The sequence below is a fragment of the Quercus lobata genome, chromosome 3 (genome assembly GCF_001633185.2).
Source record: "Quercus lobata isolate SW786 chromosome 3, ValleyOak3.0 Primary Assembly, whole genome shotgun sequence".
Classification (NCBI taxonomy): domain Eukaryota; kingdom Viridiplantae; phylum Streptophyta; class Magnoliopsida; order Fagales; family Fagaceae; genus Quercus; species Quercus lobata.
Window position 1 is genome coordinate 28595821 of NC_044906.1, and position 14296 is coordinate 28610116.

Here is a 14296-nt window from a genome sequence, read left to right on the forward strand (position 1 = left end):
CTCAAGATTGGTGGTTTGATTTGCACGGTGGAAAATCTGATATGCAAGGTTGAAAACAGAACCACCGTCCGGCATTCATTACCAATCTGACTGGTTTTGTATTGATCTTCACATGATTGAGAGTTGAGTTATTTGCTTCAAAGTTGGCTTTATAATATGTATATGGGTGTTAGAGGACGATAGAATTGAAAAAAATTTCCAAGGCTTTGCTTACCCTTCCAAGTAGTTGCAAGTCTATGTTTATCCTCTATTTGGTCGAATGCCTTGCTAATCAATTTGCTCAAAATTTTATGAATTTTGGCTAACCATTTTAGCGAACACATTCTCTGAAGATAACAAGGCGGAGTATAAATTATAGATCTTGATAATAATCTTACCCATTTCTCTTATATGTTATTCTTCAATAATTCATCAATATTTTATAGGTTGTTTTATCTGTTGAATACATGGTTGTTCATGCTTCTAATTGTATAGTTTATGCTTAGGAATTTTCATTTTTCCTTGGAGGGAAATGCAGTTAAGACCATTGAGCTGACATATCAGCTGGCACGTGACTTGTAGGAGAAGAATGAGGACTTGTCTGCTCTAGAAAACGGTATGCAGAGTAGCAAAAATATTTCGTAGAGAATGAATTGCTGAATTATTGCTTCGTTGCTGGCATTTATCTGGTTTTTCATTAGACAATTTGTTTATGCTATAGGACTTTCTACCCCTGCTTGCATATGAAGGGCTGAATAAATTCCCAGCGGTTCATCTGCTTAGCAAATAGTTGCTGAAACTTTGACTTGGCCTTTTCTATAAGTAGAGTGCAAATACATTGGTCTTTTCTATAACTAAAATACTAAATCTGTGCTTGTTCTCGCAAATGCTATAAGAGAATAAATACCTAATGATCTCAACTTGTGAAGGTGGGAGATTTTGTCTCACCCCATTGAGTCACAAACTTGTTTTAGGTTGTTAGACGTTCTTACTTTCATTATAAACTTGAGACATTTTCTCATCTATAAGGCTAATTTATTGTGTTGGGGCTTCTAGGTTCGAGGGTCTTTGAGTTTTTACAAGGGCATTACACCAAACTTTCCTGAACAATGTTCTCGTTCGAAGGGAACCGGCCTCCATCAGATTGGCCATCTATGGGTAAAGTTGAAATACATGGTTTGCAGGTAACTATTTTTTTTGATTTAATTTAAAAATCTATAAGGTTCTTATGCTGAGATTCTAAGAATATTATTGATAAAACAGATCAAATATAGGCTGATGCACTTGTTCTGAGGGGGATCAGTTGCACATTTGAGGAAGGGCACAAAATACGTATTGTTGGCAGAATTGGCAGTGGTAAGACCACTCCCATAGAGATGAACCTGTTTTGTCCAGTGGAGCTAGCTAGAGGGAAGATATAGTAATGTATCTATTGAAACCTGTAGTATTCCATGTAATGTTCACTTTTTACGTAACTTTGAAATTTTAAGTGTTCATTTTTTTTTCTAATTCAGAATAATATTACAAGGTACATCATAATTTTAGGGTTTTATTTACAATGTTTGGGATTCAAGAACCTTTATATAGCTGTGTTATTTGTTTTTTTAGTTGGTTGGTGTCAATTTTTATTCATGGTCATTTTGTTCTGGACTTTCTATATTGTGGCTATTAAAATTTTCAGAATTGACTTGAAGAATTTAGATAATTTTCTAATGTTGGACGATTTATCATGTATGAATAATTCCAATCCTATCTTTTTTAAACTTTGAATTTTCTTTGATTGGTATGGATTACAGTGAATCCTCCAACGAGGAGGATTTCCAAATCGTTCATGTAGAGGTTACGCAATTCATTGTTGTTTTTCACGTCATGTACATTCGTTAATCGTGGCTCATTGTGTATAGGCTGATCTAGTATTTTGCAACTACACAATAATGGACTGCAGTGAATCAAATAGACGGGGTACGACCAAAGCTGACTGAATAGGATCAAATAGAGTAAATAGAATGTAGTACACCGATTTTCCTAGAAACCACAGTGGACCGAATAAGACCAAAGTAGATATAATGGACCGAATAAGACCAAAGTAGTCCAAAAACAAAAATAATAAGGTTATTTTTCCATATATACATATCTGCCAGTGAAACAATTGGAAAACGATGACACTTCTACTTAAAGCACACACGAAAGTAGTTACTTGCAAGTATACATATCTTACTAAATACCACAACAAGAAGTCGTACTTTTGCATTCATGCATCCGTACGTTGTCTCGTGGGTGCATCAACTTCATCATCCCCCACAACATGAGCCACCACTTCATTCAACATGTTTGCACTCAACGTTACGATCCTCCTTGCGTGGTCACGCTCCTCAATGGCAACTTCCAACTGATACCTTAACAAAGTGTTCCTAATGTCTCCACTGCCATAGTTGGTTCCTTCGCTTTGAGAAGTGCTAGGTGGAGTTGAGGTTGATATGTTTGGAGTTTCCCACGATCTAGACGCACCACCATGCACACCCATGCCATTACCATGCAAATACTCCATGTATGCAGCTTCGGCTTCCCTTCGATATTTATATGATTTGTGATTGGTGTTTGGGAATTTATGAACTTGTCTACTCGCATCTAGCCAACTGTCGTATATGCCTGGAACACGACCGTTAAACACAACATAGGTTCGTCCCATCCTGCTCTACAAACACGCAATGGTGGGAATTCAATTGCTCTAGAATGTGGTTGCACCTTCTAATGTGTGAAGTGCGCTTTTGTAGAGGAAATGGAGCTAAAACTCGATTCTATAGAAATCGAGTTATAGCAACATCTGCACCTACATAAAATGCGGAGTTACATGTAACTCGACTTCTTAGTAACCGAGTTTCTGAAATGCCGTCATTTCAATATGTCTTGTCAACAGTAACTCGATTTATGTGGTATCGAGTTTTATATAAAAACGATTTCCTCAATATCGAGTCATGTTGTCCCCCTCCCCACATTTCAAAATCCATGCACTTGTCTGGCTCTATCTGTGTTGAAAACCTTCACTATCTGGTCTCTGAAAAAGAAAGCCTATGAGGTGAACAAAGTTTGCTAACTCTTCTGCCATTTTCCTTGTCATTATTGCATCCTCACCAGGCGTGCTGTTGCTGTGGTCCCCTTCTTCTTTGTTCTGGCACATCTTCCCTGACAGGTATATATTCACTTACATAACTACTTATAATTTGGATTGCTTTCTACAACTGTCTTATTCTGAAATTATGTGTGTGTATATATATACATAAATGTATGTATGTATAGATATATGTATATATAGACAAACGTACTTATCCATATCATAAGATGTATATGTGGCATGAACAAATATATGTATATATATATACACACATACACACACACACACACACACACACATATATATATATATATATGTATGTATGTATGTATGCAAATATATGTAAATATAAACAAAGCTACCTACTCATATATGATCACATGTATATATATATATATATATATACACAGACATGTATAGGTATGTCTACATATAATCTATGTGCTTAGGGCACCAATTTTTTGAAAAACACCAAGGTTAGGAATTGCAAAAACTGTTAATGCATTGAAAATCCTGAAAAAAATTGTCCAAAAAATGATTAATTATTGTGTACTCTTATGACATACATTAGCAAAATCTTATATGTGTGTGTGTGTGTGTGTGATAGTGACATTGTATACATATTGTTCCTAAATATGTATAGATATAGTAATGTATATAATAATTATTTTTGAGAATTTTTTTGGGAAATATGTATATAATCATTCTAAATAAACATATATATAAACAAACATTGTACGGTGAATTCATATGATGACATATGCATTCATTCATACATATTAACAATGATGTGTAATGTATACTGAGGTTTAAATTGTATGGCTCTTTCAGTTCTGAAAGGCTTTACTTGTGTGGGTTCTGAAAAAGAAAGCCTGCGAGGTGAACAAGTTTTGCTGAACCATGTTTGCATTTTCCTACTCCATATTGCATCCTTACCAAGCGATATTACAAACACCCTGATTCTTTGTTGTGGCACGTCTCCCCTAAAAGGCCAATGTTTGTGTCCAAACGAATCAAGTGTGTACACCTATAATTAGGATAGCATCATAGTGCATCTGTAAAAGATTAATTACTGTTGCATTAACATAACCCCCTATCTTCTGCATGATAACCACAATTAATTGTCCTTATCCAGGTCTGACATGGGTCGTCACTGCTTCTACGTTTACTATGATGGGGAACAGTATTTCCATGACTTGCATGGGCTGTCCTATAAAGGCGAGTCAGTGAAGCAGAAGTTCATTGAGTTGAAATGGGGAACACACTTGAGAAAAATGCACCGGAAGATAATGGAAGCTCTACGGTTGGACAAGGAGTCACATAAGATATCCATTGTGTACCGTGCCCCCCAGATACTTGTGAGTACTCAGGTTGTCTACAACTCAAATCCGTTGGGTTGCGATGCTGACGTGGACATGATGTGGGCAGTGATTAAGCGGACCCCCCAGTTCATAGCGTCCGACTTGTATGTAACTGTTGAGGCTGTTGGGTTCCATGGTAGTGCAAGTTCACAGCATGCCAGTGGGGTGGAAGAGCCACACTCATTGTCGGTTGACGTGCATCCTCCCTTTGCCTATGCCACGCCTTTCCCCTACAATAATCAACCATGTAGTGCGGTTGATCATTTGGACAACACCGAAGTGGTGGGCGCCACCAATACACATGATGTGGGAGGGTCTACTCACACATATGAGCATGTCCAAGCTGATATGGACGGGGAATTGATATTGATGCCAGCCGAGATGTGTATGAAGAGTTCATTAATACTGATGGACCAGTGGACGACGCGGAGGTCTTAGATGTACCACTGATCGAAAATAACGAGGAGGATTGCCTTACAACAGTTCCTATCCCAGAATGGTTCACATCAAACACATGGGACAATATTAATGACCCATCACCTGCATTGGGTACAGGACATCTTACAAGTTGGCATAAAGGTGACCACCCAGCAAGGGGGATGCTATTCAAGAATAAAGCCTCTGTTCAATATGTGTTGACCCTCTACTCTGTGGAGCATAATAAGCAATACAAGGTCATCAAGTCTGACACCAATAGGCTGGTAGTGCGGTGTAAGAATGAGGCATGTCTGTGGTCAATTCGGGCCAATTGCAGCAAGAAGCACGGGATGTGGGTTATCAGTACATGTAAGGGTCCCCATAGTTGCTCATCCCTCCAGCTACCAACTGATGGGCGGATGATGGATTCAAAGTTCATCTCCATTGCACTTGAGAAGTATGTACGGGAAGACCTAACCCGAAAGGTAAGGGACTTGCGTAGTATGTTGCATGCAAGGCATGGGCATGATGTAACTATGTACAAGGTTTGGGAAGCCAAACAGAAGGCAGTTGCACGTATTTACGGGGATTTTGACGAGTCGTACGCAGAATTGCCACGATTTCTAGCTGCATTGTCTGATGCAGATCCGGATACTGTGACCACATTAAAGTGTGACCCCCATGTCCCGGGGACTTGTATATTCAACTCCGCGTTTTGGGCTTTCGGTCCGTGTATTAGAGGGTTCAGGCATTGCAGGCCAGTGATAAGCATAGATGCAACGCACCTCTATGGCAAGTACAAAGGAAAGCTGTTGATAGCAATGGCAACAGATGGTAACAACGAGGTTTATCCACTCGCATTTGCCGTTGTCGAAAGCGAGAGCACGGAGACATGGGGATGGTTCTTGGCATGCCTGTTGACCTATGTTACAGACCGCACCAATTTGTGTATAATATCCGACAGGCATCGTGGGATACAATCATGCTTCGATGACACCACTAGGGGCTACTTGCAACCGCCCTTAACCCATCACCGGTATTGCCTCCGCCATTTAGTAAGCAATGTTAACACTAACTTCAATAGTGTGCCGTTGAAGAACTTGGTATGGAACGCAGCAACTGCGAATCAAGTTAGGAAGTTTGAGAACACCATGGATTGCATCAAGAATGTCAACCCGGCTGCGTACGACTATCTTAAGGAGGTAAATCAAGAAAAGTGGACACTTGTACATGACCATGGGCACCGATATGGGGCAATGACAACCAACCTGTCAGAGTGCTTCAATGGGGTACTTAAGGGCGCACGTAGCTTGCCCATAACTGCAATGGTGAAGTTTACATTTTACAAGGTGAACTCATACTTTGACGAACGTCGAAACAAAACCCTAGAGAAGTTGGAAGAGGGGCAAGTGTGGTGCAAATATGCCTATGACAAGTTCGAGGAAAATCAAGAGAAGGCGAAGCTCCATATTGTTAGAAGGATGAGTGCGCAACAACGGTTATATACAGTGGAGACACAGTCTTCACTGTTGAACACTGGCGGGGGAGATCACACCCATAGGGTTTCCCTCATAGACATGACATGCACGTGCGGCAAATGGGAAGCAAACAAGATCCCTTGTTCCCACTTGATAGCAGTTTGTGCCAAACACAACCATGATGCCACTGAGTATATGGATCATTTCTACCGCCTTGAAGAACGGTATCACAGCTATGAGCCTATATTCCAACCACTAAAAGATAGGTTAGAATGGCCGGAGCCAGCAGAAAGGAGAACCGTGATGCCAAACCAGCGGTTGATCCGTGAGAAAGGTCGGCCAAAGTCCACGAGAATCCGCAATGAGATGGATGACGAGGATAGGGAGTTGCCAACCTCATTGTGGATTGAGAATGGACCAAAGTTGAAGTGTGGGTTGTGTCGCCAAGAGGGTCATAACCGTCGTACATGTCCAACTCGAAATGTGGCTTCAACAAGCCATGGTGCTATGTAGCAGGTAACAATTACAAATCATAGTAACAAGGGGGTATCATAAGTTATTCTTCTTTACATGTTTAGATATTACATTATATGAGTTATAATTAAGATGTGGGCAGTAATTTGTAGATCGGAACCATGATAGTAATACCATTGTATCAAATGTAGCTCCACTTTGGGCAATCTTGTGATTACTTCTTCAAGTAGTTGCAGTTAGTCTTAACTCCTACATATTACCATTCCAAGTCTTTTGTCCCAGTTTTGGTGTTCTTTCAATCTTATTGTTTGTGGTGTACATATTCTAGTATTCATGAGGTCTCTATTTCCCTAACTGTATATGTTTTGCTGCAGATTTGTAATTGTTGCCAAGGTGTAACTGTAGATGCTCCTCATTTAAGCAGGCAAGCCTGAATGCTCTTCTATATTTGTCAATTCAATTTATTAATTACCATGGGTTGTATACTAATTTCTGTGTTGGCTACTCCTCAGAAAGGAGGCAACTTCTGAAGAGAACAAAAAGAAGGTGTCACTCAAATGCTATGACTCCATGTTTGCCTAAAACCATTGTTGGCGGATGCTGTCCAAGTTTCAACTTACAATTGTGAAGAATGTTTAAAATGCAGAAATTGAACTTTTTATTTTTGTACATCAACTGATTTAAATGCATAGAGGCTCTTTACTTACAAATAAGCTTGTATATATGGATGATTTTTTTATTCGCGTAATACAAATGGGGGAATGTTACTGATGGATGTGGTTGGTCTGCATTTGTATGGATGACTTGTTGTTCACAGCATGGTTGTCAGCAGGTCCACTTTTACTATGAATAAGCACGCCAATACTGAATGGGTGTGAACAGTGCAAGTCGCAAGCAAAACTACAAGTAGAAAGGTTATACTAAATGAAACTCGATTTTCCAGTTAACGAGTTACGTTGCAGTCCATTTTCAATCCCCTTCGACTGTATCCATTCTCAATTCTCAAGTATCTGGGTTACTCGATTTCTCTAGATCCGAGTTACGTTGAACATAACTCGATTTATAGGGTACCGAGTTACGTTGGAGAGCACTCTACACAGCTAGATTCCTCTTGGACTGTATCTGGACCAGTCCAAATAGCTGGACTGGGTGTTTGAGCCCAGTCAAGGTAACTCGATTTCCTTATAACCGAGTTATGTTGAGAAGAACTCGCTATCTGTAGCTTCGAGATACGTTGAAGACCATTGTGCACACTTAGATTCCTCTTGGACTGCCTCTGGACCAGTCCAAATATCTGGGCTGGGTCGGGAAGCCAGTCAACGTAACTCGATTTAGTTATTACCGAGTTATGTTGAAAATAACTCGATATCTTTAGCATCGAGATACGTTGAAGACCATTGTCTACACTTAGATTCCTCTTGGACTGCCTCTGGACCAGTCCAATTATCTGGGCTGGGTGGGGAAGCCCGGTCAACGTAACTCGATTTAGTCATTACCGAGTTATGTTGAGAAGAACTCGATATCTCTAGCATCGAGATACGTTGAAGACCATTTTCTACACTTAGATTCCTCTTGGACTGCCTCTGGACCAGTCCAATTATCTGGGCTGGGTCAGGAAGCCCAGTCAACGTAACTCGATTTAGTTATTACCGAGTTATGTTGAAAGGAACTCGATATCTATAGCATCGAGATACGTTGAACCCATTGTCTACACTTAGATTCCTCTTGGACTGCCTCTGGGCCAGTCCAATATCTGGGCTGGGTGGGGAAGCCCGTCAACGTAACTCGATTTACTATTACCGAGTTATGTTGAGAAAACTCGACATCTGTAACTTCGAGATACGTTGAAGACCATTTTCTACACTTAGATTCCTCTTGGACTGCCTCTGGACCAGTCCAATTATCTGGGCTAAGCCCAGTCAACGTAACTCGATTTACGTATTACCGAGTTACGTTCAGAAGAACTCGATTTCTCTAGCTTCGAGATACGTTGAAGACGTTGTCTACAGTTAGATTCCTCTTGGACTGCCTCGGACCAGTCCAAATATCTTAACTCGATTTCTGTATAAGCGAGTTATTGCATGTAACTCGATTTCTCTAGTATCGAGTAATTCTACTTTAACCTGATGTTCAGGATATCGAGTTACTTCCAATCGAGTTACCAAACCACCACACACAACATGGATTCCTCTGAGATACACTGCGCACAGCATGGACTCCTTTTAGTCCCAGTACACAGAACTCGATTTCATAATAATCGGGTTATGTGTATGACCAGGCCACTATTTAGTGCTCAAACGTACGAAGCAGCAACTGTTCAACTTCTCAGCGAAAGTTTGGAGAACCAGAACAATGGCTTCTCAATGGCGGAGAGACAACGACGATGGTCCTGCTGATCGGTCCCCACACTTTTTCAAGATTATTCTGCCGAATGCTGTTCAGGAAGGAAAGCTTGTAAGTATGCTCAAATTTATAAACTAGATTCCTCTGAAAATCATATGCTAATACACTTCGTACACTTCATCTTCTTTATTTGTGATTCTTGAAAAAATGTACATTTGTTACATGTAGTCAGAAAAACTTTCATTTTGCAATACGTAGGTTACACTTTAAGAAGAACACAGTCACATAACAGAGTACTTTTGCATCGAACACTTTTATATGAACAAAAAATGAAACAGGGATAAGCGCATGGTAGAGATTGAGGAAAAATAAATACAGAGCAAGAGCAGATGGCATTTTTTTGAAAATGTGATAGGGCTTATAGGGTCACCACAGATGTATAACTCAATTTAAACTGTGAAACTGTGTCCTGGGATCAAACTAGGATACAGAAATCGTTCACTCTTTTTATCATTTGTTTTTTAGAGTTCACAAACTTATGAAGTGGCTAAGTGGCAAAAATTTGTACGTCTAAATCCAAATCCTGCCCATAAACAAAAGTGGGTCATCTTCAATGTTTCCCCAACACCCCAAAACCAAATCACAGACACATTATCAAAATACAACATTTCCCCAAAATTTTTTACATTTCAACAACAACAGAGAAATGTAAAATGTTGAAAGCTGTTGATGGTTATTTTGGTTATAAGATTAGGTTGTATAAGAAGCATAAAAATTCATAAGATTTGTTATTGTCAAATATCGAGCCCTTAATATGACAGATTGAGGTTATAGCTATTAAATATAACGTCTATGTTGCATGGGCTGTTATTTTATTTTGTTTGATTTTCTTTTCTTTTTTGTGTGGGGGTGGGGGGCTGTAACTAAGGAGTATTCTGCCATCATTCAAACTTTTATTTTCTAGCATTGTGTATAAGGATTTTGTCTGCTTTTTTGAGCTTTTGGTCATCCAACAAATAGTAATACCATTGAACACTTATGAAAGTAATATGACCTAACAATCACTAAATCCATATTTCCTGCAATGGTAGCTGCACAACTCCATAGAGCTTGATTGATTGCATGTGTTTATTTCCCTAGCCTGCATTTATGTTATGGAGATTCTTTTTACAGCGGATTCCAGATAAGTTCGTGTAGAAATTTGGAGTGGACCTGTCAAATATGGCCTTTCTCACTATTCCAAATGGTAGAAAATGGAAAGTCAAGTTGACACAACATGCTGGGGGGGTTTGGTTTCAAAATGGTTGGTCTGAATTTGCAAGCTCTCATGGTGTAGCCGTGGGGCACTTGCTGGTTTTCAAATATGAAGGAAATTCACACTTTGATGTACTCATATTTGATGCCACTGCAACAGAAATAGACTATACTTTAGATGACGAACTCCAAGTTCATAGGATCGAAGATGATGAGAGTGATGACAGCTCTGTTGAAATCATCAAACACTTTTATAGGGGAGAGGGTTCAGGTTTGAATGTTACACTTTTGTAAGCAACTGGTTGATTTGTTTAGCATGTTTACTATTAATTTTATGTGCATGACTTCATATTTTCAACTCGTTTCAGGATCAGCCCATCCTAAGAAAGACGGTGGTGTAGCTAAAAATCTTGTTATAGCCAATGCTTTTAAATCAGAAAATCCCCTTTTCACTGTTATCATGCGTCCATCCTACGTTAATGGCAAGGATCGTGCGGTAAGCTTTTAGCTTTACTAAAATGGAATATTTTTGTAATTTAGAAATGCAACTCCCATTAACTATCATTTTTCATAGATCAATTAGAAAGATTGTCACACTAGATACTTGTGGCTGGACATTTTGTTGGTAATGATTTTTTCTTATTTGTGTTTTTAGGTGAAAAGATGTAGATCAATTAGATACTTGTTGCTAGAATATATTTGTTAAATATCTATTATTGTTCCTTGTACAGAGTTTACCCCAAGACATTATCAACTACTTACCGAGAGACGGGTTTACCAAGGACTACACCAAAGCAAGTATACTCCTTGTCAAGCTCCAGATTGTGGACCGATTATGGCCTGTGAAGCTATACATTTATGAACGAAGTGGGGGTTCATCATGTGTCGTATCAGCTGGTTGGTCTGCATTTGTGAGGGAAAATAGTTTGCGAGTAGGAGGTGTTTGTGTATTTGAGCTGATTATGAGGGACGGTGTTGTGTTAAACGTCCACATTTTCAAGTGCCAAGACTAAGTGATTAGGGTGGATGCAAAGTGATGATAATATTATGTGATGTTTAGAGTGTGTTTACTTTGCAACTTTACTATTAATCCCTATTTTGTTCATCCCAGTTTGCAACTTTATTGATTGGATACTTTTGTGATGTTTAGAGTTTCACTCTTGGAAAATTTTTAATTACTATGATGAACTTTCATATGTATTTTAAAATGAATGTGATGCTGTATTTTTTTCTGCGCTTTTGTTTGGATTTTGGCCTTTTTGCATGTCATTCAATTATATTACATTGAATGGCGACTCTTGGATTTTATTTTAGGGGGGTCAACATTGTTATTGCTATAGGATTTTGTTGTTTTCAGATGACATTGTTGTATGTTTTGTATATATTGTAACACTTTAATACAATAACACCAAATCTAAAATTTTTAGTCATTATTTTTGATGTTTGCAAATTTAGATGTTTAAAAAATAAGTGAGAAGTTAATCCATCAATTGTGTCAATCAATATAATGTGGCAAATTGAAAAGCTTGATAGCTAAATTTTCAAAATTTCACTTGGTTACAATTTTTCAAATGTTATAGATGAAATTGGAACTTCTTGTAAACTGCAAGGACTAAAATAGGTACTGTTTTATTCAATGAACTTGATGAATCGTTGCTCAAAGAAAAATATCATTGTTTCCTGAAAAATCTTTGTATCTTACAAATGAATAACACAAAATACTGGTGAAATATGTACCAATATGCTATTTGCAGCCAAATTTTCCACAGCTCCTTTGCCAACTAAAAAACCACGACCAAGAGGACTGTATGGAACTATTCCAATGCCAAGCTCCCTACATGTACAAAAACATTAAAATTCGAGAGAGCATACTCATGCTTCTGGATAAGATAATTAAATTATATTGAAATCAAATCTACACAAAATGGATGATATTTTTTTTTTTTTTTGTTGCAGCAGTCCTTCAAAAGAACAGTAGTGTTGCAAACGCAAGGATGAATATAAGGGGAAAATAAAAAAGGAGAGAGATTTAGGATACACAGAAGCATTCAAGACACCAAAATTTATAGAAAAACATCATCTTTGAACTGAACAAACTTGCAAACAACATTTGTCAGACTCCTGTCATAACTGCTGCCATTAACTGCTTATGAAAGTGGGTCATCCACACGGCAGAAATGCAAGTAATTCTATCATTGTCATAAGGAATCATGAGTCTGGATTATTTCTAAATCCATTTTCTCAAGAAATTTTCATGAAAAATAAATTTTCATGAAAACTGTGAAACTTACATTTTATTGAAAATCATACCACTAAAAAAAATGTAAATAAAAAATATTAAATAAAAAGGCTCCGCATGATTTTTGGAACAACTTAGAAGACTACTTGTAGCAGTCCTAGAATGGCAGAATGATGACACTAGAATTTAGGGCAGCCCTACAAATTTCTTATTGAAGGCAGGTAATGCTTACATCACATCACAAAAATATTCATGAACGACAATTCTTTATGTTAGCTTCAGCACAATACCTTCACCATATTGTACAAGGAAATTGAGGATCAGACACATGAATTGAGGTATCATAATTAACAAGCCCAGTCAACTTGTTATTGTCAATACCACACTAAATTAATGTTGAGAAATGATTACACCTAACATGAAGATTAAGGGAGAAGAGGTCCATGGGTGAGACCAGTGAAAATAACTCAAGTTCTACAAAATTGAGTAACTCTGCAAATAACTCGCTTTATGATGTATCCATTTATGTGCAAGCCATTACACACAGAAATTGCATTCTTGAGATATTCTACTGCAAATAACTCGATTTTACCGAAGTCGGGTTTTGTACGAGGTAGCCCTATACAGTTGGATTCCTCTTGGACTGCATCTAGACTAGTCCAAATATATGGGCTGGGTAGGTCCATGTGTACAACGTAACTCGATTTCCCAAATCTCGAGGAATTTGAATTCTTGTGATTCTCCACTGCACAGAACTCGATTCAAGTAGAATCGAGTATTGTGGCAGGCCTACCTTTAAACTTCGATTCGTCTTGGACTGCATCTGGACCAGTCCAAATATCTGGGGGCCCAGAAAAATAACTCGAGTTAGGTATAATCGAGTTATTTGAAATTAACTCGTTGTCTGCAGTATTGAGTTATGAGAAAGCCGTTCCACCATTAACTGGATTCTTGTTATTTGTGCTACACATAACTCGATTTACAGACAATCGGTTTATGTGCAAGCCCTTGTGCTAGAAATTTGGATTGCATGTAACTCGAGTTCTTGAAAATCGAGTTATATGGACATTACAATCTATTACCCATTTTTATTAACTCTTCCCCAGTTCTGCAGAACTTGCAGCTGTCCGAAATTACATCTTCGATTGCTCTCGCTTCATCTGGCTAGAACCCACAATTTCCCGTGCAAATTCGTCGAGGATTTTACATAGTAAGACTCTTTTAACAGTTGCTGTCTTTGAAATTACACATTGTTGGTGCATTATTCTCAAATTTTGCATTTTGATGCTTCACACTTCTATGTCTATGTCTATGAAGATTGTGATGAAATTGGGTGTTTGGCTAGTTAAATGCATTGTTGTTAGTAAGGTTGCCTATGTCATACGTTGTCTTCCTTCCACAAAATGAACTTGCCAGTGGCTCCATATGTGTGTGGTATAGATATATGCTGGTTGTATGTCTGAACTGTACATTGTGGTATAGATATATGCTGATGAAACTTACTACATGTAGCTATGAATTTCGAAAATATGTCAGTTCCTAAATCCACTTGTATGTTTCCTATATAATAAGACTTCTGTTATATACTCTAGGTCTCTAACTTCAAATTATTGACTCGGACCAAAATGCATTACAATTA

The 14296-nt window shown here is 38.3% G+C and overlaps 2 protein-coding genes across 2 annotated transcripts; both read left to right on the forward strand.

Moving 5' to 3' along the window:
• Positions 1 to 4233: 4233 nt before the first annotated feature.
• LOC115980687 lies at positions 4234 to 6860 on the forward strand. The gene is made up of 2 exons (XM_031102914.1): positions 4234 to 4766; positions 4829 to 6860. The coding sequence occupies exons 1-2, from the start codon at positions 4234 to 4236 to the stop codon at positions 6858 to 6860; spliced, it is 2565 nt and encodes an 854-aa protein (XP_030958774.1).
• A 3525-nt stretch (positions 6861 to 10385) lies between these two features.
• Positions 10386 to 11431, forward strand: LOC115980688 (B3 domain-containing transcription factor VRN1-like). The gene is made up of 3 exons (XM_031102915.1): positions 10386 to 10689; positions 10787 to 10914; positions 11150 to 11431. Exons 1-3 carry the CDS (start codon positions 10386 to 10388, stop codon positions 11429 to 11431), a joined length of 714 nt encoding a protein of 237 aa, XP_030958775.1.
• The last annotated feature ends 2865 nt before the right edge of the window (positions 11432 to 14296 follow it).

Bases quoted from the DNA above. Each gene is read 5' to 3' on its own strand.
- LOC115980688 (XM_031102915.1), top strand. From the start codon at position 10,386: ATGGCCTTTCTCACTATTCCAAATGGTAGAAAATGGAAAGTCAAGTTG. The intron at 10,690-10,786 runs GTTTGAATGTTA...AACTCGTTTCAG, and splicing joins TTATAGGGGAGAGGGTTCAG to GATCAGCCCATCCTAAGAAA. The intron at 10,915-11,149 runs GTAAGCTTTTAG...TTCCTTGTACAG, and splicing joins TTAATGGCAAGGATCGTGCG to AGTTTACCCCAAGACATTAT.
- LOC115980687 (XM_031102914.1), top strand. From the start codon at position 4,234: ATGGGTCGTCACTGCTTCTACGTTTACTATGATGGGGAACAGTATTTC. The intron at 4,767-4,828 runs GTCTACTCACAC...TATTGATGCCAG, and splicing joins AATACACATGATGTGGGAGG to CCGAGATGTGTATGAAGAGT.